This window comes from Salmo salar, chromosome 13, assembly GCF_965601325.2.
Source record: "Salmo salar chromosome 13, fSalSal1, whole genome shotgun sequence".
Taxonomy (NCBI): Eukaryota; Metazoa; Chordata; class Actinopteri; order Salmoniformes; family Salmonidae; genus Salmo; species Salmo salar.
In genome coordinates this window covers 44,959,323-44,985,084 of record NC_138303.1, presented here as the reverse complement: position 1 = coordinate 44,985,084, position 25,762 = coordinate 44,959,323, and the positions used below count along the sequence as shown (strand labels likewise).

The 25,762-nt window shown below is 44.3% G+C and overlaps 1 protein-coding gene across 1 annotated transcript; it reads left to right on the top strand.

Annotated features, from left to right (window-relative positions):
- The first annotated feature begins 105 nt into the window (after positions 1-105).
- Positions 106-24,334, top strand: LOC106567021 (histone lysine demethylase PHF8). The gene is made up of 21 exons (XM_014135797.3): positions 106-434; positions 1,230-1,589; positions 2,503-2,588; positions 2,946-3,066; positions 3,483-3,643; positions 5,649-5,790; positions 6,071-6,257; positions 6,566-6,728; positions 11,979-12,066; positions 12,289-12,395; positions 12,512-12,603; positions 12,799-12,888; positions 13,359-13,634; positions 13,847-13,929; positions 14,037-14,212; positions 14,649-14,856; positions 15,230-15,573; positions 15,967-16,062; positions 16,268-16,377; positions 17,692-18,040; positions 21,587-24,334. The coding sequence occupies exons 2-21, from the start codon at positions 1,492-1,494 to the stop codon at positions 21,673-21,675; spliced, it is 3,066 nt and encodes a 1,021-aa protein (XP_013991272.1). The 5' UTR covers positions 106-434; positions 1,230-1,491; the 3' UTR covers positions 21,676-24,334.
- Positions 24,335-25,762: the final 1,428 nt, after the last annotated feature.

Sequence of the window (25,762 nt, the reverse complement as noted above, 5' to 3'; positions counted from 1 at the left end):
TTACAATAATTACTCAACTGTAATGTAAATATTGTTTCATTTTGTGTGTAGGCCTACATTTGAAGTATTGATGTGCCGCTACTGTAGTTTTTAGTAGCGCAACTTTATTGTTCCTTCAACTACAGACAGTCTATGCGAGTGCTTTGAAATGGCGTTGATCCATCACAAATGTCTGTATTTCTGAGTTGTTTATAGTAACAGTGCTCATGTAGTGGTCTTTTAATCTTTTCAAACCCTGCAATATACATTTTGTGACTTAACCTACACACCTGGATATCATTTGTGGGGGAAAAAGACAATGCAGTAAGGGCTGTTTTTGAATACTTTGCGCTGCATAATAAGGCCTCATCGATCCTCAGCCTTTCGTAAGGATTTCAACCGATTTCAAATGCTTGGCCGGTGGCCTCTGCAGCAATCGGACAGTTTAAATCCCGGTAAGAAATTATTTCGGACCGATTTTCTGAACGTACAACTTACTTATAGGTAATTCAATGCTATTTTCACAATAAAGTAATATAAAATGCAATATAATTAGCTAAATCTAGACTTATCCGCTGTTTAGCTAACGTTACCAGCTAACTTAAGTTGCTAAGCTTAGCCAATGGTGGCTAGCATGTTGCGCTAACAACTAAGTTACTGTAGCGAATAAACAGCTGGCTATGTGTGGTCTTGAATTGCAACTAACGAAAAGATAGCGTTGAACTAATACACATTATTACCAGCTTGCTATGAATCGGTAACGTTCAATTACCTGCGCTTTTCGTTTGTTAGCTAGTTACGTTAGCATAGTCTAGGTACTTGCGAAAAGCCATTGTTAGCCAGGCTGCAGTGTTTACAAATCTAGCTACTATAGTTAGCTAGCTAAGCTGCTAACTGGCTAATGTTACTTTCCCTCCCCTAGTACTAGATAATTAGCCAGTTATTTGCCTGGATTCCAATTCATATGCGAGAGCTGTCAGACATTTTGCAAGGCATATCCCTCCCCATACATGTATTAGCCAGTTTAGAAGTGTTATTATTAGCTAGCTAACTTTTGTATTGCCTAATCGTGGGCTAACTTACTATTCAGACCCACTGCTAGCGAGCCAAGTATAGCAACTTACAGAGAGAACCTTCGGTCAGTAAAACGACTTAGAGGAGCTTATCTTTCTTATCCTCAAATTAACACCCACATCCCTGCAGACTTTTTGACAGATATGTTTGTGCTCTCTTCTTTCCCTTTTCAACAGGTGCCTAATCATGGCGAATACAATGCATCATGTGTGACAGAAAGCAGTGGGCTAGGCACCTATTCCAAGTGAAGTGACACACCACAGTTAACCTGTTACTGGCACTGCCCTGTGCTGCTTCAGTACAAACGCCATTTGAACTATATATCTTTTTTCAGAGCTCAATGCAACCGTAAACTAATTCTAATTGCAAACTAGTGTCGTGCTGCCATATTCACAGAGTAGATTTAAGCCCAACTGTCAGTCAGTTTACACTCCCAGTATGGCGTCTGTTCCAGTGTACTGCCTGTGTCGCCTGCCCTACGATGTCACACGCTTTATGATCGAGTGTGACATATGTCAAGACTGGTTCCATGGAAGGTAAGTTATATTTCAGTTTCATTGAGCGTTACTACACTGAACAAAAATATAAACACAGCATGTAAAGTGTTTGTCCAATGTTTCATGAGTTGCAGTAAAATATCCCAGAAATGTACCATATGCACAAAAGGCTTATTTCTCAAAGATTTTGTGCACAAATTTGTTTACATCACTGTTAGTGAGCATTTATCCTTCTCCAAGATAGTCCATCCACCTAACAGGTGTGGCATATCAAGAAGCTGATTAAACAGCATGATCATTACACAGGTGAACCTAGTGCTGGGGACAATAAAAGGCCACTCTAAAATGTGCAGTTTTGTCACACAACGCTACAGATGTCTCAAATTATGAGGGAGCGTGCAATTGGCATGCAGACTGCAAGAATGTCCACCAGACCTTTTGTCAGAGAATTGAATGTTCATTTATCAACCATAAGCCACCTCAAACGTTGTTTTAGAGAATTTGGCAGTATGTCCAACCGGCCTCACAACCGCAGACCACGTGTATGGCGTTGTGTAGGGGCAAGCAGTTTGCTGATGTCAACGTTGTGAACAGAGTGCCCCATGGTGGCGGTGGGGTTATGGTATGGGCAGGCATAAGCTACAGACACAATTGTATTTTATCGATGGCAATTTGAATGCACAAAAGTACCATTACGAGATCCAGAGGCCCATTTTTTTTTTTAAAGGTATCTTTGACCAACAGATGCATATCAGTATTCCCAGTCATGTGAAATCCATATATTAGGGCCTAATAAATGTTTCAATTGCCTGATTTCCTCATATGAACTGTAACTCAGTACAATCGATGAAATTGGTGCATGTTGTGTTTATATTTTTGTTCAGTATAATTGCTGACTGTATACAGTGGGCTATGAGTACATTTTTGTTTGTTTGTTTGTTTGTTTGTTTAGTTGTGTTGGAGTGGAGGAAGACAAAGCAGCAGAGATTGACCTGTACCACTGTCCCAACTGTCAGGTCACCCATGGGCCCTCTGTCAGTAAGTGCCTCTCAGTCTCTTTGAATTTGCTTTCCAGGCTGTCTTTTTATATTTCACCCATATTTCAGACCTGTTTGAATCTGTAGCATCAGGTGTGCTAGTTCTGAATACATTCTGAATGGCTAGGGATACTCTAGGACAGGATTAGGAAACCAAGCTCTATAGAAATACACATGCCAATACACATACCAATTCCTCACTTCTGTCAGTTTTGTTACCTGGTCTGCCTTTAGTAATACTAGTAGTAGTAATGAAGGCCTTGTAGTAATAGTACAGTAGTAGTGTGGTTGTAATAGCACAAGTATTAGTAGCGTGGTTGTAATGCAAGTCTGTTGTTGTCCCCTGTATGTTCCACAGTGAGGAAGCGGCGTGGAGGTACCAAGCAGGCTGATGCTGGAGGAAGAGACACTTCTGGTCGACCGGTAAAGACGGGCAGTCCACAGTTTGTCAGGGAGCTACGAAGCCGCACCTTCCCAAGGTAAACCTCCCATATTACATTATGTCTATACGTGTTCATTCTCTTCCACACTTTCTTTTATTTAGCATGAACATTCACCTAAAATGACCGCCTCGCAGAGAAAGAACCCAACCCGACAGCTACAATGTAAATGATTTCATGCGTAGTGTTTTGCTTGCGTCCATACAGTAGAGCGTCTCAAAACTCTCTGAGTGATCGACAATATGGCTTTTGAATCTGCATTTTTTTTTTATTGTCAGATAATGTATCATTTCGAGTGGTACTTTAATAATTTTCTATAACTTTACAGTTCTGACCTGGTTCTCACCATAGAAGTTGAATTTTGCATCATAATACCATATCTGCCATATTGAGTGTACTGTTATTCTATTTCTCTGTGTCCCTCACTATTTTCCAATCTCTCTGTGTATGTGCAGTGCTGATGAGGTATTGTTAAAGCCGTCGGGGGCCCAGCTGACAGTGGAGTTCCTGGAAGAGCGCTCATTCAGTGTTCCTGTCATGGTCCTCAGGAGGGACGGCCTTGGGATGAACCTACCCCCGGGGAACTTCGGAGTCAACGACGTAGAGCACTACATCGGTAAAATTTTGGTTTCACATGCAGTTATTTTAATATTTGCTTGTTTTCCCCACATCATTAAATAGTTGTCTTCTATGGTACCTTTACCTACCTTAGTTGAATGCACTGACTCGAAGTAAGTCTCCCTGGATAAGGGCATCTGCTCAATTCAATGATTAAAATGTCAATGTAAACCTGCGACTCTAGATACAGTACAAGGCTCTGTCATACCTGCTCTTTAACTAGTCACGTCTCAACTTGACATGCCATTACCATAAGAGATACAGTGGGGGGGAAAAGTATTTGATCCCCTGCTGATTTTGTATGTTTGCCCACTGACAAAGAAAGGATCAGTCTATAATTTTAATGGTAGGTTTATTTCAACAGTGAGAGACAGAATAACAACAAAAATATCCAGAAAAACGTATGTCAGAAATGTTATAAATTGATTTGCATTTTAATGAGGGAAATAAGCGTTTCACCCCCTCTAAATCAGAAAGATTTCTGGATCCCAGGTGTCTTTTATACAGGTAACGAGCTGAGATTAGGAGCACACTCTTAAAGGGAGTGCTCCTAACCGCAGCTTGTTACCTGTAAAAAAGACACCTGTCCACAGAAGCAATCAATCAATCAGATTCCAAACTCTCCACCATGGCCAAGACCAAAGAGCTCTCCAAGGATGTCAGGGACAAGATTGTAGACTTACACAAGGCTGGAATGGGCTACAAGATCATCGCCAAGCAGCTTGGTGAGAAGGTGACAACATTTGTTGCGATTATTCGCAAATGGAAGAAACACAAAAGAACTGTCAATATCCCTCGGCCTGGGGCTCCATGCAAGATCTCACCTCGTGGAGTTGCAATGATCATGAGAACGGTGAGGAATCAGCCCAGAACTACACGGAGGATCTTGTCAATGATCTCAAGGCAGCTGGGACCATAGTCACCAAGAAAACAATTGGTAACACACTACGCCGTGAAGGACTGAAATCCTGCAGCGCCCGCAAGGTCCCCCTGCTCAAGAATACATATACATGCCCATCGGAAGTTTGCCAATGAACATCTGAATGACTCAGAGGACAACTGGTGAAAGTGTTGTGGTCAGATGAGACCAAAATGGAGCTCTTTGACATCAACTCGCCGTGTTTGGAGGAGGAGGAATGCTGCCTATGACCCCAAGAACACCATCTCCACCGTCAAACATGGAGGTGGAAACATTATGCTTTGGGGGTGTTTTTCTGCTAAGAGGACAGGACAACTTCACCACATCAAAGGGACGATGGACGGGGCCATGTACCGTCAAATCTTGGGTGAGAACCTCCTTCCCTCAGCCAGGGCATTGAAAATGGGTCGTGGATGGGTATTCCAGCATGACAATGACCCAAAACACACGGCCAAGGCAACAAAGGAGTGGCTCAAGAAGAAGCCCATTAAGGTCCTGGAGTGGCCTAGCCAGTCTCTAGACCTTAATCCCATAGAAAATCTGTGGAGGGAGCTGAAGGTTCGAGCTGCCAAACGTCAGCCTCGAAACGTTAATGACTTGGAGAAGATCTGCAAAGAGGAGTGGGACAAAATCCCTCCTGAGATGTGTGCAAACCTGGTGGCCAACTACAAGAAACATCTGACCTCTGTGATTGCCAACAAGGGTTTTGCCACCAAGTACTAAGTCATGTTTTGCAGAGGGGTTAAATACTTATTTCCCTCATTAAAATGCAAATCATTTTATAACATTTTTGACATGTGTTTCTCAGGATGTTTTTGTTGTTATTCTGTCTCTCACTGTTCATATAAACCTACCATTAAAATTATAGACTGATCATTTCTTTGTAAGTGGGCAAATGTACAAAATCAGCAGGGGATCAAATACTTTTTTCCCCCACTGTATAAGCTAGAGTAAACTACAGTCTTATCTTGCACAACAAGACCTCTGTGAAGTTGAGATGTATATGATCACGGTGCAGGAATAAAGCACTCTGTGTGGGGAGCGGCAAGACGTGTTTTGTTTGTTGATTGCGTGTTGTCTATAGGTCCGGACAGGGAGATTGATGTGATTGACGTGTCTCGCCAAGCTGACCTGAAGATGCGCCTAGGGGACTTTGTGGAGTACTACAACAGCCCCAACAGAGACCGAGTCCTCAACGTCATCAGCCTAGAGTTCTCTGAGACCAGGTACACCACACTGCTTGTTCTTGTGTCAATGCAGTCCACTCATTGGTTGGTATTGCTCTCTAGGGGTCTTCCTTGTCACCAGTACATCATTTGGTTGAACAAAAGTTACATTTTGCCAGAGCCATACAGAGTAAGATATGGCTCTGTATAATATATATTTTTTGTAGATAAAAGTTGTTTAAGTACTGTTGCAGTTGTATAAAATGCTAGAATTCTTGGACTGAATTTGGTGTTTAATTACACAAAATTAATTACACAAAATGTCAATTTTCTGTCACAGGCTGTCAAATTTGGTGGAGACTCCGAAGATAGTGAGGAAGCTATCGTGGGTGGAGAACCTGTGGCCTGAGGAGTCCGTGTTTGAGCGGCCCAACGTCCAGAAGTACTGCCTCATGGGGGTCAAGGACAGCTACACAGACTTCCACATCGACTTCGGAGGTACCTCTGTCTGGTACCATGTACTACGGGTAAGAAGAGGGCAGTTATTGGGAAATCTTTTGGGCCAGATTGTGTAAAGGGACTGTTGGAACTAGACATTCTTCCTGCTGTGCTGACATGCATAATTGGAGCGTTATATACTAGGAGACTTAAGAGAGATAGAACATTTGAATGTATGATGTCCATGCCTGACTTTACCTTGTTCATCATTGTAATGCTGTGTCTGTCTGACGGATGAAAATTCTCTCCTTTTAACTCTTCCACTTTCACATTGATGTGGAAACGGAGAGGTTGATTAATGAGCACTGTTAGATACATGTCTACGTGTGTCTCTCAGGGTGAGAAGATCTTCTACCTGATCTCCCCCACGCCGGCCAACCTTGCCTTGTTTGAGCGCTGGAGCTCCTCGTCCAATCAGAACGAGATGTTCTTCGGGGACCAGGTGGACATGTGCTACAAGTGCTCTGTCAAACAGGGGAACACGCTCTTCATCCCAACAGGTATTCACCCTCTTCATTTACCCAGGTATTCAACAAAGTGTGGTCGGATGTTATGGTTTGTCTTCTGAAACAGGGACTAGTGCTGTGACAGGCCTGTTATTGCTTCTGGTGATGTGTTTTACATACAGTGCATTCCTGGTGGAGCTTGTCAGAACTCCATATATTATGTGCCAGTTTACATACAGTACCAGTCAAAAGTTTGTCACACCTACTCATTCAAGAGTTTTTCGTAATATTTATTATTTTCTACATTGTAGAATAATAGTGAAGGCATCAAAACTATGAAATAACACATATGGAGTCATGTAGTAACCAAAATACATTTAAACAAATCAAAATGTATTTTATATTTGAGATTCTTCAAAGTAGCCACCCTTTGCCTTGATGACAGTTTTGCACACTCTTGGCATTCTCTCAACCAGCTTCATGAGTAATGCTTTTCCAACAGTCTTGAAGGAGTTCCCACATATGCTGCACTTGTTGGCTGCTTTTCCTTCACTCTGTGGTCCAACTCATCCCCAACCATCTCAATTGGGTTGAGGTCGGGTGGTTATGGAGGCCAGGTCATCTGATGCAGCACTCCATCACTCTCCTTGGTCAAATAGCCCTTACACAGCCTGGAGGTGTGCTGGAAGGATTACTTTATCCTATCCTAGGTATTCCTTAAAGAGGTGGGGTTTCAGGTGTCTCCGGAAGGTGGTGATTGACTCCGCTGTCCTGGCGTCGTGAGGGAGCTTGTTCCACCATTGGGGTGCCAGAGCAGCGAACAGTTTTGACTGGGCTGAGCGGGAACTGTGCTTCCTCAGAGGTAGGGGGGCCAGCAGGCCAGTGGTGGATGAACGCAGTGCCCTTGTTTGGGTGTAGGGCCTGATCAGAGCCTGAAGGTATGGAGGTGCCGTTCCCTTCACAGCTCCGTAGGCAATCACCATGGTCTTGTAGCGGATGCGAGCTTCAACTGGAAGCCAGTGGAGAGAGCGGAGGAGCGGGGTGACGTGAGAGAACTTGGGAAGGTTGAACACCAGACGGGCTGCGGCGTTCTGGATGAGTTGTAGGGGTTTAATGGCACAGGCAGGGAGCCCAGCCAACAGCGAGTTGCAGTAATCCAGACGGGAGATGACAAGTGCCTGGATTAGGACCTGCGCCGCTTCCCGTGTGAGGCAGGGTCGTACTCTGCGAATGTTGTAGAGCATGAACCTACAGGATCGGGTCACCGCCTTGATGTTAGTGGAGAACGACAGGGTGTTGTCCAGGATCACGCCAAGGTTCTTAGCACTCTGGGAGGAGGACACAAGGGAGTTGTCAACCGTGATGGCGAGATCATGGAAGGGGCAGTCCTTCCCCGGGAGGAAGAGCAGCTCCGTCTTGCCGAGGTTCAGCTTGAGCTGGTGATCCGTCATCCACACTGATATGTCTGACAGACATGCAGAGATGCGATTCGCCGCCTGGTTATCAGAAGGGGGAAAGGAGAAGATTAATTGTGTGTTGTCTGCATAGCAATGATAGGAGAGACCATGTGAGGATATGACAGAGCCAAGTGACTTGGTGTATAGCGAGAATAGGAGAGGGCCTAGAACAGAGCCCTGGGGGACACCAGTGGTGAGAGCGCATGGTGCGGAGACAGATTCTCGCCACGCCACCTGGTAGGAGCGACCTGTCAGGTAGGACGCAATCCAAGCGTGGGCCGCGCCGGAGATGCCCAACTCGGAGAGGGTGGAGAGGAGGATCTGATGGTTCACAGTATCAAAGGCAGCAGATAGGTCTAGAAGGATGAGAGCAGAGGAGAGAGAGTTAGCTTTAGCAGTGCGGAGAGCCTCCGTGACACAGAGAAGAGCAGTCTCAGTTGAATGCCCAGTCTTGAAACCTGACTGATTAGGATCAAGAAGGTCATTCTGAGAGAGAGAGCAGGAGAGCTGGCCAAGGACGGCACGTTCAAGAGTTTTTGGAGAGAAAAGAAAGAAGGGATACTGGTCTGTAGTTGTTGACATCGGAGGGATCGAGTGTAGGTTTTTTCAGAAGGGGTGCAACTCTCGCTCTCTTGAAGACGGAAGGGACGTAGCCAGCGGTCAAGGATGAGTTGATGAGCGAGGTGAGGAAGGGGAGAAGGTCTCCGGAAATGGTCTGGAGAAGAGAGGAGGGGATAGGGTCAAGTGGGCAGGTTGTTGGGCGGCCGGCCGTCACAAGACGCGAGATTTCATCTGGAGAGAGAGGGGAGAAAGAGGTCAAAGCACAGGGTAGGGCAGTGTGAGCAGGACCAGCGGTGTCGTTTGACTTAGCAAACGAGGATCGGATATCGTCAACCTTCTTTTCAAAATGGTTGACGAAGTCATCCGCAGAGAGGGAGGAGGGGGGGGGGGAGGGGGAGGAGGATTCAGGAGGGAGGAGAAGGTAGCAAAGAGCTTCCTAGGGTTAGAGGCAGATGCTTGGAATTTAGAGTGGTAGAAAGTGGCTTTAGCAGCACAGACAGAAGAGGAGAATGTAGAGAGGAGTGAGTGAAAGGATGCCAGGTCCGCAGGGAGGCGAGTTTTCCTCCATTTCCGCTCGGCTGCCCGGAGCCTTGTTCTGTGAGCTCGTAGTGAGTCGTCGAGCCACGGAGCAGGAGGGGAGGACCGAGCCGGCCTGGAGGATAGGGGACAGAGAAAATCAAAGGATGCAGAAAGGGAGGAGAGGAGGGTTGAGGAGGCAGAATCAGGAGATAGGTTGGAGAAGGTTTGAGCAGAGGGAAGAGATGATAGGATGGAAGAGGAGAGAGTAGCGGGAGAGAGAGAGCGAAGGTTGGGACGGCGCAATACCATCCGAGTAGGGGCGGAGTGAGAAGTGTTGGATGAGAGCAAGAGGGAAAAGGATACAAGGTAGTGGTCGGAGATTTGGAGGGGAGTTGCAATGAGATTAGTGGAAGAACAGCATCTAGTAAAGATGAGGTCAAGCGTATTGCCTGCCTTGTGAGTAGGGGGGGAAGGTGAGAGGGTGAGGTCAAAAGAGGAGAGGAGTGGAAAGAAGGAGGCAGAGAGGAATGAGTCAAAGGTAGACGTGGGGAGGTTAAAGTCACCCAGAACTGTGAGAGGTGAGCCATCCTCAGGAAAGGAACTTATCAAGGCGTCAAGCTCATTGATGAACTCTCCAAGGGAACCTGGAGGGCGATAAATGATAAGGATGTTAAGCTTGAAAGGGCTGGTAACTGTGACAGCATGGAATTCAAATGAGGAGATAGACAGATGGGTCAGGGGAGAAAGAGAGAATGTCCACTTGGGAGAGATGAGGATTCCAGTGCCACCACCCCGCTGGCTCGATGCTCTAGGGGTATGCGAGAACACGTGGGCAGACGAAGAGAGAGCAGTAGGAGTAGCAGTGTTATCTGTGGTAATCCATGTTTCCGTCAGCGCCAGGAAGTCTAAGGACTGGAGGGTAGCATAGGCTGAGATGAACTCAGCCTTGTTGGCTGCAGACCGGCAGTTCCAGAGGCTGCCGGAGACCTGGAACTCCACGTGGGTCGTGCGCGCTGGGACCACCAGGTTAGAGTGGCAACGGCCACGCGGTGTGAAGCGTTTGTATGGCCTGTGCAGAGAGGAGAGAACAGGGATAGACAGACACATAGTTGACAAGCTACAGAAGTGTTGTTTCTTGTATTATTGTCTCCTGTGTCTTTAGAGAACTGTTTCACTTTGATATCCTTTAATAAATAAGTAATGATGGACTGTCATTTCTCTTTGCTTATTTGAGCTGTTCTTGCCATAATATGGACTTGGTATTTTACCAAATAGGGCTATCTTCTGTATACCAACCTTACCTTGTCACAACACAACTGATTGGCTCAAACGCATTAAGAAGGGAAGAAATTCCACAAATTAACTTTCAACAAGGCACACCTGTTAAAATGAAATGCATCCAGGTGAGTACTTCATGTAGCTGGTTGAGAGAATGCCAAGTGTGTGCAAAGCTGTCATCAAGGCAAAGAAAGGGTGGCTGCTTTGAAGAATCTGAAATATAAAATATATTTTGATTTGTTTATCCGTTTTTTTGGTTACTACATGATTCCATATGTGTTATTTCATAGTTTTGATGTCTTCACTATTATTCTACAATGTAGAAAATAGTCAAAATAAAGAAAAACCCTTGAATGAGTAGGTATGTCCAAACTTTTAACTGGTAGCGTACAGTTGAAGTCGGAAGTTTACATACACTTGTTGGAGTCATTTACATACACTTGTTGTTGGAGTCATTAAAACTCGTTTTTCAACCACTCCACAAATTTCTTGTTAAACAAACTATAGTTTTGGCAAGTCGGTTAGGACATCTACTTTGCATGACACCAGTAATTTTTCCATCAATTGTTTACAAACAGATCATTTCACTTATAATTCACTGTATCACAATTCCAGTGGGTCAGAAGTTTACATACACTAAGTTGACTGTGCCTTTAAACAGCTTGGAAAATTCCAGAAAATGATGTCATGGCTTTAGAAGCTTCTGGTAGGCTAATTGACATAATTTGAGTCAATTGGAGGTGTACCTGTGGATGTATTTCAAGGCCTACCTTCAAACTCGGTGCGTCTTTGCTTGACATGGGAAAATCAAAAGAAATTAGGCAAGACCTAAGAAAAAAAATGGTAGACCTCCACAAGTCTGGTTCATCCTTGGGAGCAATTTCCAAACGCCTGAAGGTACCACGTTCATCTGTACAAACAATAGTATGCAAGTTTAAACACCATGGGACCACACAGCTGTCATACCGCTCAGGAAGGAGACGCGTTCTGTCTCCTAGAGATGAATGTACTTTGGTGCGAAAAGTGCAAATCAATTCCAGAACAACAGCAAAGGACCTTGTGAAGATGCTGGAGGAAACGGGTACAAAAGTATCTATATCCACAGTAAAACGAGTCCTATGTCGACAACCTGAAAGGCCGCTCATCAAGGAAGAAGCCACTGCTCCAAAACCGCCATAATATAGCTTGACTTCGGTTTGCAACTGCACATGGGGACAGAGATTGTACTTTTTGGAGAAATGTTCTCTGGTCTGTTGAAAAAATATATAACTGTTTGGCCATAATGACCATCGTTATGTTTGGAGGAAAAAGGGGAAGCTTGCAAGCCGAAGAACATCATCCCAACCGTGAAGCATGTTGTGGGGGTGCTTTGCTGCAGGAAGGACTGGTTCACTTCACAAAATAGATGGCATCATGAGGAAGGATTTTTTTTTTTTTACCTGTATATGCCTGAGGGTTTTCAATGTACCTGTGTGTCTCTCTCTCTCAGGATGGATCCATGCTGTACTGACTCCTGTGGACTGCGTGGCTTTCGGAGGGAATTTCCTACACAGTCTCAACATTGACATGCAGCTCCGGTAAGTCCCTTCACTCCTGCCTCCTACTAAAACGTGAGTCGCATCACTTGCAGTACTCAGTTTATCTGAACTGATCATAGCAACCTTTCTCTACCGTTCATAACTACAATGCCATTTTGAAAATGGCTCACTCAATACATTTCCATTACCGTTGTACTATACATTCCAATTATCAAATGTTTATAACCATTCACCCTGTGTTCTGTCTTCTTTCCCCATCAGAGCGTATGAAATAGAGAAGAGGTTGAGTACAGCTGACCTGTTCAGTTTCCCAAACTTTGAGACGGTGTGCTGGTATGTTGGCAAGCACCTGCTTGACACATTCAGAGGTGAGGTGCTTCATGATAAACCATGCTTTTTCCCCCTCTGCTCTCTAATGAACTGCATTTCTTTGGGCAATGTTTGTCAAGAACCTTGATAACTTCTATGTTGGTCTACATTGCAGGTCTGAGAGAGAACCGCAGACACCCTGCTACCTACCTGGTCCACGGAGCCAAGGCCCTCAACAACGCTTTCCGTACCTGGACACGCAAAGAGGTAGCTCTTTACTGTAGGCCCCCTTATGTCTGCATTCATCAAGCCTTTATAGCAGCCACTGAAGACGTTATAACATCCTTCATTGGCAGTCGTAAACATTATGAACAATGGCACAAGATGTCAGGAAGCTAGTTGTAATGGGCGCTATAGTCCTTTGTGTCTTATGGTGCCGTTATTTTTTTGTCCTCCCGCCAGTCGCTGACTGACCACGAGGTGGAGATTCCAGAGACCATTAAGACTCAGCAGCTGGTCAAGGACCTGGCCAAGGAGATACGACTGGTGGAGGTAAGCTGGCCTGGGGAGGTGGAGACACTATTTCATTTTTTAAAATTGATTATATTTATTTATTTAACCTTTTATTTAACTAGGCAAGTCAGTTAAGAACAAATTCTTATTTACGACGACGGCCTACCTCGGCCAAACATGGACGACGCTGGGCCAATTGTGCGCCGCCCTATGGAACTCCCAATCACAGCCAGATGTGATTCAGCCTGGATTCAAACCAGGGACTGTAGTGACGCTTCTTGCACTGAGATGCAGTGCCTTAGACCGCTGCACCACTCGGGAGCCCAAAAGAGTACACTTAGGCAAACTGATCCAAGCTACTGGACTGGCCTAGTTGTTCATCTACCATAATATCTGAGCCAGTACAGTTCAGGTCACCACTATAGTGAGTCCCTATCAGGCATATGAGTGCGTATGAATTAATTTCAGTCTGGCTTACTGAGAGTGCTCTGTCCTCTCTGCCACTCCAGGACATCTTCCAGCAAGGCCGTCCTGCGGCTCCTTTCACCTCTACACAGGGCTTCCCCTCGCCCCTCCCCAAAGCCTCCCCTCTAGCCGTCTCCCAGAGCCCTGGCCGCCCCCCGGGGAAGAAGAGAGGCCCCAAACCCAAGGATGTGTCCCCCAGCCCCAAAAAGAAGGGCCAAAAGGGCTTAATGAAAGAGGCAGGAGAGCTGGACCTCCTGGAGATCCACACCAAACACACACTGAAGAAATGCCAATCTGGTAACAAGAAAAACAAGAACAAGGTACGTCTGTTCAATTGGTGATTGATGTACCTTGTCCCTGTCAAATACATTTAATAAATGAAATGTAAATTAAATAGTCCTTTTACCTAAAAGGAAAATCCCTCTGGGACAAAGAAAGTTGAAAGTTTTATTCAGCTCTGAACCTGAGTACAGTGTTTGTTTGCATGGATTTGTGATGCTAATGGGTGCTTGTGATTTCTCTTCATCTCCAGTTTGAGCTACCCTTGGAGGAGTTCCAGGGGAAAATGAGCAAGAGCAAACTGAAGCTGGTGCTGACCAACGGCAAAATACAGGGGTAAGACTGGGGTGTCAGGCGACCTCTTTATCTCTTATCACGTTCCGTTTGCATTTGACATTGTGTCATCGACACGTTCATAGAAGTTTCTTTCTTTCCGACCACAGGAGGAAGGGTGGTCGTTCGGGCGGCAGTAACAGTGCCGGCCGTGCACCTCACTTCCAGCACCATGCTATGGGAGGGTCTGCCCTGTCAGACTTTGAATCAGAGGACGAGCTACAGATTGACGAGACACCTCCTCCACGACGCAAGGCTGCGGGGTCCAGCAAGAAGAAACTTAGTGGTAAGTTTACATGATATAGTACAAATGGAAATATACTTCGAGAGCACTTCTTTCGTGATAGCATTACTAAGCAATAAAAAAACATTTTCTGATCTTGTTGGGGCATTCGGTTCAGCCTTCTGAGCCTTGAGGCTAAATTGATAAGAAAGCAATAAAAACACTTTTTAGGCGTACTTTGGGATAGAGTGACCTAATCTACCAGTCAGTTATATCATTGGTGTCTGGGGCAGGTTTGGTCCGTTGGTGGAGCAAGGAACAAACTATAAACTCGTATGTATGCCTGTATCGTTTTCCATCAGAGCACATGTTGTAACAACCTTTTGCTAAGAAAAACGTACAAATGTAGCATTTCAATTAGTTCCTCCCCATTTCACACAGTTTCAAATAGTATTCTTCCATTTTTTTTGCCTACTGAACAAGACCCTGTTTCCTTCAGGTCTTCCAAGGAAGCTGCCGAGGGCCAAGCCATGCTCTGACCCCCATCGCATCAGAGAACCAGGAGAGGTGGACTTTGACATTGAGGAGGACTACACCACAGATGAGGAGGAGACCATGACTGTCCATGGCGTAAAGGGTGGAGCAGGGGGAATCCTGGACCTGCTGAAAGCCAGCAAACAGGTGGCAGGGCTGGACTCTGCACTCAGGTAGGGCCTGACTGACACTTCTGGACATTTCAGAAACCTCAATCATATTGTTTTATTCTCAATACCAGCCCTCTGCAACTTGTGTTCAGATATTCTGAGCAGTCAGACTACCACGTATTGTCTTATCCATTTGAACTCAAGTCAATCATTCGAAAAATGTATTTGCGTTCTGCCTTGGCATCAGATTGCCAATGGAAAAATGTATCCAAAATGGGAGCCAATGAAGTTGGGAGGATGAATGTTTCACTCACTGCCTTCATAAACAGAACAGGTTAACTTGCGTAATATACATTTTTGCAACATATGTCCTCTACATTTTAGTGCTGTTTGTGTGGTGATCACTCATCTCTTGTCCTCCCTCTCCACCCTCCAGTGAGGAAGCCCCAGCCTCTCCCAGCACACGAGATGCCATCCAGGGCATGCTCTCCATGGCCAACCCTCCATCCTCTTCCTCCTCCTCCTCTTCCTCCTCTTCCTCCCCTCGGTCTGTCTCCGGAGGGCTTTCTGAGGGCCTGGGCATGGTCAAAGAGAAAGGAGGGCGGGCCGTGTGGGTGACAGGAGCCAATAAGAGCAGAGGGGGGGGAGCCTCCAAAGAGAAGACAACGTTCCAACGCCCTGGGAAGCGGCCTGTCAAGCGGCCGGCCCGTCACCTTAGCGACGAGGACAGCCCAGACGAGCAGGAAACTCTGGGCACCTGTTTTAAAGACGCCGAGTATGGTGAGTCAGAGGAAGAATCTCAATTGAGATTCTCCCATAGGCTGTGTGCGTCCCAAATGGCAGCCTATTCCCTGTATAGTGCACTCCTTCTGACCAGGTGAGTCATAGGAGGAAGGAGCACAAGAACATACCCCCGGCCTGGCTACTGCTCAGACTACTCCCCTCGCCCTGGCTGCATTACTTTTGGAATGGTCTCAAATTTGCACCCTCCGCCAAACTGGTTCCCCAGGTGAGCTAAAACAAATGCACGAACATTGGGTTTGGCTCACCTGGGAACTAAGTCATGGTCTAATCAAGGCACTATGATGGATACTAAACGAAATGATCCAATGATGTCACCGTCATTATCCTGCCTGCCTGCTCAACCCTCCTAAACAACTGTGTGTGTTTCAGTCTATCCCTCCCTAGAGTCTGATGAGGAGGACCATGCCAACAAGGCCAAGATGAAGAGGAAGAAAAACTGGGACGACACTCCTTGGAGCCCCAAAGGTACTCACTACTCAACCCCTTTTCAATGGGTTGTCAACTTAGTCACTGAATGTTAGACAGTGGACATGTTTCATGACCAAACCGACAGCGAAGGACATTTGTTGATACTTGTTGAACATGTAGTAACCATCTGTAGGCGGACTCTCCAAATAAAGTGTTACCAATCATTGATTAATTCCGCTAACATATTTTCATGTTCCCTCAGCCCGGGTAACCCCCACTCTGCCAAAACAGGAGCGCCCAGTGAGGGAGGGGGCCAGAGTGGCGTCTGTAGAGACTGGCCTTGCTGCAGCTGCTGCCAAACTGGCACAACAGGTGAGATGAGAGGAGGGGAAATACTTTTGGTCATGTAGTGTATGTGGACACTTGCTCGTCCAACATCTCATTCCAAAACGATGGGCATTAATATGGAGTTGGTCCCCCCCTTTGCTGCTATAACAGCCCCCACTCTTCTGGGAAGGCTTTCCACTAGATGTTGGAACTTTGCTGCGAGGACTTGCTTCCATTCAGCCACGAGCATTATTGAGGTCGGGCACTGATGTTGGGAGATGAGGCCTGGCTCGCAGTCGGCGTTCCAATTCATCCCAAAGGTGTTCGATGGGGTTGAGGTCAGGGCTCTGTGCAGGCCAGATCGCGACAAACCATCACTCCTAAGAACGCGTTTCCACCACTCCAGCCGACGCTTGGCATTAGGCATGGTGATCTTAGGCTTGCGTGCAGCTGCTCGGCCATGGAAACCCATTTCATGAAGCTCCGACGAACATTTGTTGTGCTGACGTTGCTTCCAGAGGAGGTTTCGAACTCTGTAGTGAACGTTGCAACCGAGGACAGACAATTTTTTTACGCGCTTCAGCACTCGGCGGTCCCGTTCTGTGAGCTTGTGTGGCTTACCACTTCGCAGCTGAGCAGTTGTTGCTCCTAGACGTTTCCACTTCACAATAACAGCACTTACAGTTGACCTTCGGCAGCTCTAGCAGGGCAGAAATTTGACAAACTGACTTGTTGGAAAGGAGGCATCCTATAGCGGTGCCACGTTTAAAGTCACTGAGCTCTTCAGTAAGGCCATTCTACTGTCAATGTTTGTCTATGGAGATTGCATGGCGGTGTGCTCAATTTTATACAACTGTCATCATCGGGTGTGGCTGAAATAACCAAATCCACAAATTTGAAGCGGTGTCCACATACTTTTGTATATAGTGTATGTTAGGGGACAGTTTGGGACAAGTTTATGTTCTGAGAGTGGTAGGGCAGGTAGCGGTAGTGCCCTTTACTAAATCTTACACCCATTCAAATACATTTTGAAGGCTCCTGAGTGACGCAGCGGTCTAAGGCGCTACATCTCAGTGCTAGAGGCGTCACTAATGACCCTGGTTCGATTCCAGGCTGTATCACAACCGGCCATGATTGAGAGTCCCATAGGGCGACGCACAATTGGCCCGGTGTAGGCCGTCATTGTAAATAAGAATTTGTTCTTAACTGACTTGCCTAGTTAAATAAAAAAATTAAGATGTGACAATCACCAAAAACAGACAAATGAGAGCCAAATGTTGAGATGCTACCCTCTGAGGAGCTAGGGAATATGATTGAATGTCAACTGCTGTCTAATATTTCTATTGTTTATTCATCCAGGAGATCCAGAAACCCACCAAGAGGAAGTACACCAAAAAGCCCCGCCCCGTTGCCCCACCACAGCCACCTCCTCAGGCCGAGCCGTCCCCTCCGTCCCCCCCTCTAGCCCCGGAGCCTCCCACCCCTGACTTAAGCCCTGAGCAGAGGGTGGAGTGCTACTCTGCCAGCCTACTGGACCATGAGTACACGGCGGGCCCTGGGGGCCCCAGAGGGAGTGCGGCTATGGCTCCTGGGGTGTTCCTCACCTCCAGACGACCCTCCCTCTCCCCCCAGAACAGCAGCACTTACTCCCCCTCGGCAGCCTCCCCCGCTGGGCTAGCTAGTCCCGGCAGCGCTGGAGCTGGTGGAGGTAAGTACATAAGTGCTTGGGGTAATTGTCTTGCTGGAAGATCCACTTTTGGCCAACTTGCTGCATCCTGGCAGAGGCAACAAGGTTTTGGGCAAAATGTCCTGGTACTGGGTAAAGTTTGATGCCGTTGACCTTATTTTCTGTATACGCATCCTTCTTTCAACGCCAAACCAACCACTGGTGTGCGTGGCCAATGAGCTCAAGACATTTCAGTCTAAAACCTGGTTGCCTCTGCCAGGAGGATGAAACCTGGCCACAAGTGGATCTTCCAGCAAGACAATTACCCTAAGAACACATCAAAATCCACAAAGAAATGGTTAATTGACCACAAAATCAACATTTTGCAATAGCCATCTGTCTCTGGACTTGAACACAATTGAAAACCTGTGGTTTGAATTGAAGAGGGAAGTCCATAAGCACTGACAAAGGATATCAAGGATCTGGAAAGTTGCTGTATAGATGAATGGTCTAAGATCCCTCCCAATTGGGGCGGCAGGTAGCCTAGTGGTTAGAGCATTGGACTAGTAACCGAAAGGTTGCAAGATTGAATCCCCGAGCTGACAAGGTAAAAATCTGTCGTTCTGCCCCTGAACAAGGCAGTTAACCCACTGTTCCTAGGCCGTCATTGAAAATAAGAATTTGTTCTTAACTGACTTGCCTAGTTAAGTAAAATATGTTCTCCAATCTCATAAAATATTTTAGAAAAAGGCTCAGTACCGTTCTCCTCGCAAAGGGGATGGTGCTGAAGTATTGGAAATAAGGGTGCCAATCATTTGGACCTCTATCTTTTTGAGAGAACATATTACTTGTTAAAATCTCTTTCTCTGAGCAATTGTATAAGTATAATAATATACACAACAACAAAAAACACAACATGTAAAGACATTTTTCATACACACAAAAATATAATTTTCCTCATTTTGTGGAGACGTTTGTTTACATCCCTGTTAGATTATCTTGGCAAAGGAGAAATGTTCACTATCTACTAGACAGGTGTGGCATATCAAGAAGTATGATCATTACACAGGTGCACCTTGTGCTGTGGACAATAAAGGCCACTCTAAAATGTGCAGTTTTGTCACACAACACAATGCCACAGATGTCTCAAGTTTTGAGAGCGCGTGCAATTGGCATGCTGACTGCAGGAATGTCCACTAGAGCTGTTTCCAGATAATTTAATGTTAATTTCTCTGCCATAAGCCGCATCCAACGTCGTTTTTGAGAATTTGGCAGTACGTCCAACTGGTCTCACAGCCTCAGACCACATGTAACCACGCCAGCCCAGGACCTCCACATCTGGCTTCTTCACGTGCGGGATCGTCTGAGGCCAGCCACCTGGACAGCTGATGAAACTGCGGGTTTGCAGATTGTCAGAAACTGTCAGAAACTGTCTCAGGGAAGCTCGGCTGCGTGCTCGTCGTCCTCACCAGGATCTTGACCTGACTGCAGTATGGCATTGTAACCGACTTTTGTGGGCAAATGCTCACCTTCGATGGCCACTGACATGCTGGAGAAGTGTGCTCATCACAGATTAATCCCGATTTCAACTGTACTGGGCAGTTGGCAAACAGCGTGTATGGCATCGTGTGGGCGAGCGGTTTGCTGATGTCAACGTTATGAACAGAGGGCTCTGTCAATGATTGGTAGAACAGAGATATCATGACGAGATCCTGAGGCCCATTGTCATGCCATTCATCCACCGCCATCACCTCATGTTTCAGCTTGATAATGCACAGTCCCATTTTGCAAAGATCTGAACACAATTCCTGGAAGCTGAAAATGTCCCAGTACTTCCATGCCCTGCATACTCACCATACATGTCACCCATTGAGCATGTTTGGGATGCTCTGGTTCGACGTGTACGACAGCATGTTCCAATTCCCGCCAATATCCAGCAACTTCGAGCAGTGGGACTACATTCCACAGGCCACAATCAACAGCCTGATCAACTTTATGCGAAGGAGATGTGTCGCGCTGCTTGAGGCAAATGGTGGTCACACCAGATACTGACTGGTTTTCTGATCCACACCCCTACTTTTTGAAAAGATCTCTGTGACCAACAGATGCATATCTGTATTCCCAGTCATGTGAAATCCATAGATTAGGGCCTAATGAATTTATTACAATTAACAGATTTCCTTATATGAACTGTAACTGAGTAAAATCTTTGAAATTGTTGATTGTTGCGTTTATTTTTGTTCAGTGTAATCTTCCCTTTTTTTCATACACAATATAGTTGACATCAGACATCATGAAAATAAATGAACCATTTTTTGGGGGGTCTAACGCACAGCTGACGGAATGACGACAATCCAGCGCAGCAGCAGCACAGACATAGAATAGGCTTGCTTCATCTAACCCTGGCAATTTGACTGGTTAACTAATTCGTGCACTCACAATGGCTGCCTGGTATTGTGATGCAATAATTTCTATGGTAATGTGAATGTTCATTCAAATGATGTTTAACTGATGTGCCTCATGCAATGGAATGTATTTTTTTTTTGTATGGATGTCAACCCCAACACATGTTCATGTCATTGTTACCGATCAACTACATTACAGTTATGCTAACCATCTTATACAAACGTTAGTTAGCATTTAGTAGTCACTTCTACATGTTATGTAGCAAATATATCCAAATTGGACTGAAGTAAGCACATTGTGGGCCTGTTACAGTACATAAAACATGAAGGCTTTGGCAAATATCCACTATGTTAGATCAGATTTGTTGAATGTTCTCCAATCTGGTAAATGGAACTTCTGCGTTCCAATGACTCCTTTACCACATCTATGGCTGCCAGTCAACCCATTATGCCATCATAGAATGAGGACGCCTATTCTATTAATTATATTTCTATGGCAGCACATGCAGTCAGATGCGGAGGAGAGGAGAAAATGTGCACCCCCCGCCCAAACAGTTATTACAGTGACAGCGGTCATTTGGCTGACCAATTACCATCATCCAAAATTCCACAGTCATCACTTACCTATTTTTTTTGCTCATCTTTAGTCTTTATTAAGGGTGCCAATAATTTCGGTCATGGCTGTAGAAACACACGGGTAACTTCACAGCACATAGACATGAGCTCAGGGGTTAAAATTCTTTCTCCGTCACTGTGACTGATTTCTTTCATATGGATTCATTTTTGTTCATTATTTTAATAATAAATGTTTTTATCCAATTGAAAAGGACTGTAATTGGTAAAACTTGCAGAGTACATGTACAAATGATCCTCTTTCCCTAAAAGCATGATGGTCATTACTTTATTTTATTTTTTTTACTGCATGAAAGTGAAAGTTAACTTGGCCCCACAGAAAAGCAATCTGAGATCGATTTTTCTGTTGTTGCTGTAACCCCTGTGAGTTGTGTTCATTAGGGCACACAACAGAAAACATTTCAGAGCGGAAAATGAAAATTACCTGTCCAGATAATCCTTCCCTGCTTCAGCCTGTTTTCCTCCATTTGGTGTCTAATGAACAGGATTCACAAATGTGACAGTGTTTTCTTACCCATTGACTTATTCCTTCTTTCTACCTCCATCTCAGGGAAACGTCCAAAGAAAGGACTTGCAACAGCAAAACAGAGACTAGGAAAGATTCTGAAAATACACCGCAATGGGAAGCTTCTCCTGTGAGAGGTGGTTCGGGAGATATGGACGGATGGAGGACAGATGGATGTAAATTAAAGAGGACCTGAAAGACATGACTGCTTTAAGAGAGACTGTTTATATTTTTTAATCTATAATTCAATTTTTTTTCATCTGGTATCTTCACCTGCACCTGTCATCCACTCATGTTCTCACTCTATACCCCTTTCCAGTCCTCTTAATAATTCAGAATTGATTGAATCTATATAGCTGTTTTGTAGCGCTGAAATAGTCAGCCTTCTACTTTGGTACTCTGCTTTCACATTTGGTATTATTCATACTTTGATATGAATATATATATATATATACACACACTACCGTTCAAAAGTTTGGGGTCACTTAGAAATGTCCCTGTATTTTAAAGAAAAGCATTTTTTGTCCATTAAAATAACATCAAATTGATCAGAAATACAGTGTAGACATTGTTAATGTTGTAAATGACTATTGTAGCTGGAAACGGCAGATTTTTTTAAATGGAATATCTACATAGGCATACAGAGGCCCACTATCAGCAACCATCACTGCTGTGTTCCAATGGTACATTGTGTTAGCTAATCCAAGTTTAAAGGGCTAATTGATCATTAGAAAACCCTTTTGCAATTATGTTAGCACAGCTGAAAAATGTTGTCCTGATTAAAGAAGCAATAAAACTGTCCTTTTTTAGACTAGTTGAGATCAGAAGCATCAGCATTTGTGGGTTCGATTACAGGCTCAATATGGCCAGAAACAAATAACTTTCTTTTGAAACTCATCTATTCTTGTTCTGAGAAATGAAGGCTATTCTATGCGAGAAATTGCCAAGAAACTTTAGATCTCATACAACGCTGTGTACTACTCCCTTCACAGAACAGCGCAAACTGGCTCTAACCAGAATAGAAAGAGGAGTGGGAGGCCCCGGTGCACAACTGAGCAAGAGATCAAGTACATTAGAGTGTCTAGTTTGAGAAACCGACACCTCACAAGTCCTCAACTGAGCCTGTAATCGAACCCACAAATGCTGATGCTCCAGATACTCAACTAGTCTAAAGAAGGCTAGTTTTCTTGCTTCTTTAATCAGAACAACAGTTTTCAGCTGTGCTAACATAATTGCAAAAGGGTTTTCCAATGATCAATTAGCCTTTTAAACCAGTAAACTTGGATTAACTGATAATGGGCCTCTGTACGCCTATGTAGCTATTCCATAAAAAATCTGCCGTTTCCAGCTACAATAGTCAATTACAATATTAACAATGTCTACACTGTATTTCTGATCAATTTGAAGTTATTTTAATGAACAAAAAATGTGCTTTTCTTTCAAAAACAAGGACATTTCTAAGTGACCCCAAACTTTTGAACGGTAGTGTATATATTGAGGAGCATGTAAGCATTTAGTTGGTCATGCACCGCTCAGATCAATTGAACATGTATGGATCAATTAATTGCTATATGATCTAATCATTTAACCCATTAAACCTACATGCAAGAGACATGTATTCCTCAAATTGACAATGAAAAATGTCTGAAATAATTTGTAGTTGATTTATAGTAAAACAATTCTTAGATTTTATTATGAAACCCATGATATGACCCATTCTTCACTTGACATGGGTCTCTCTGTGGGTGAGTGGGTGTGCTTGAAGTCAAAAGGGGTGAAGGTTTTAAATCGGTAAATAAAATATACATTTCTTTCCAGACAATTCAGCCAAATGGGATTTTTAGAAACGATTTAATCATTTTGAGATGAACTCATGTTGTTTTGGATGACTTACTTTTAGATAGCTTTTTATATGTATTATGTGCTAGTAGGCTTGCCTCCCATTCACTCCTTTACAGTTGTGTTCACATCTATGTTCTCACCTCACTTTCAACTCCTCTAGTTTACTTTTTTATTTCTACAAACTTAGGTTATTACTTTTATTCACCACCCAGGTGTTTATTTTTCCCATGTAGATAGCAACCAAACCTTTTAGAAAGGGGATCTCTTCACCAGAATTGATGTAGATATTTTAAAAGAAATGATCGGTGTGCTAATGACCCCAAGAAAGATTTAACTTTGTGTTTTTTATTGTATTCATTTAACTTAGCCTGGGTGACAGTCTGTGTGCCATCGTGTCACTCCTTGTCGTGGCATGTCACATACTGGTACCCAAGCTACATTTAACTCACTTCTGGATGAAGTTCTGTGTTTTTAGATGTGTATATTTTGGAATTTATATAGCCACCCAGTCAAAACAGTACTGTCATGATATGAAGAATCTGGTTCCTAATCATTTTCAAATCCACTATGGTTCGTATTCAAGTCTTTAGTAGTATAGACTTGAGCCAGCAGTTGTAGAATGTGTCCCAAATGGCGCCCTATTCTGTAGTGCACTACTTTTGAACAGGGCCCAATGCATTCTGGTTAAAAGTGGCATACTATTTTGGAAATGTGGTGCTGTTTGGGACGCAGATGTAGAATGATGTGTTTTATTTAAGGAATGTGCTACACATATAGACATACAGATTTGTAGTGTTCTGTAAGGATATTGAAGTTGGGAAGCGAGAGATTTGATAATGATTCTGATATGTACATCATTGTAATTTTGTTTTTATATAGTTCAAAGGATAAGTCTTTTTGTTGTTATTGCTTAACATACCTTGTATAAAATACATGTAATTTGGAAAAATGTTTGAAATATTCAAAGTTTTATTTGTATGCAGTAATAATTATGTAATTTTTAGTTTGTCATGTATTGTTATTAATGGAATAATGAAGTTCCTGTTTTATCATTTAGTATTAATAATATTTAGTTTTGTGTCAGTGTATATGTTAGACGTGAAAAGCATTGGCCTGGAGGAGATAGAATATACTTTTGTTTTTCTTATTCATTTTGTTGCAGGTTTTGGGTTTCTTCTCGTTTGATTTCAAGGTTGATTCTGTGGGTGTGGCACGCCCTAATTGGATTCATCCTTGTTGGTCAGGGTGTGTGGCACCTGTTGCCTCGTTAATTAGTCGTTAGTTTCACCTGTGCTGGCACAGGTAATATTTAAGAGCTGCCGAGCCGATGCTCTAGTTGGCAGGAGATATGTTGGAAGTGTTTGGCTGACTTTTGTCGTCCTTTTTAGGTTAAGCCTTTTATCTTGTGTTCTCCCCTTTGGTTAGCGCCGCTTACTTTTAACTTCGTATTATAAGGTGGTGTGGGTTTTTATTTAGGTTTGCCTTTTTCTGGGGGGAATTTATTGTGTACTCGTGGTGGGCGTCTTTCAGAATCCTGTTTCTTGTTGCTAGTTAACTGTCAATGGACACCCCCCCCCCATGAGTGTCTGAGAACCTCTCCTAAAACACCACCTGGTTCGCTTTGGTGCTTTTCCGTGTGGCTAATTTAATAGTTCCCTTTTTGTGACATATGACATGAGTTTGTTTTCGTGGGAACGTAACAAAAGGGGGGGGGGGGGGGCTCGTCCGGGATCTTGTCCCAGGTTTTTTGTAGTCGGTGAAATCATTCCGAAGCAGTGGAAAGTTGCATGAACACTCAAAGGGTAAAACATATTTTTGACTGAATTGGGAACATTTGTGGGGAACCCTACTTTGGAGATACTGGATAAATGTACAAAGGCGAATCTGCTCATTGCAAAACATTGACATCAAAGTGGCACCTGCCGATTCCAAAGCAGTAGTTAGTTAATCGATATTGCTTTGGTGGAGGACAAAATCCTCCTGGAGAGGGAACATGGTGAAAAGGGTCCTAGTATACCATGTAGATGTGAAACTGTGAGAGGTAGAAGGAAAGGAAAAATTTGAGCAACAGCAATTAGTTTGAGCAGGACATTTAGTTAAAAAAGATGGAATGAGAACGTGCAGCTAGACAAGAACAGGAATGCGAGCATGCCAATCGATTAAAAGTGGAGTTGGCAGCATGCCAAAGAGAGATAGATCTTGGAAGTACTCTGAATCAAGTCGGGCCACCCTAAACAGAGTTTGAGCTCGTTCGGAAGCGCCGGCTGTACCGCCTTTCACTGAAAAGGAGTAGGATGTATATTTGACTCAGTTTAAGAGGATTGCATCGTCCCTAAAATGGCCGTGAAATTCAGATTATGATACTGTTAAAAGCTGCTA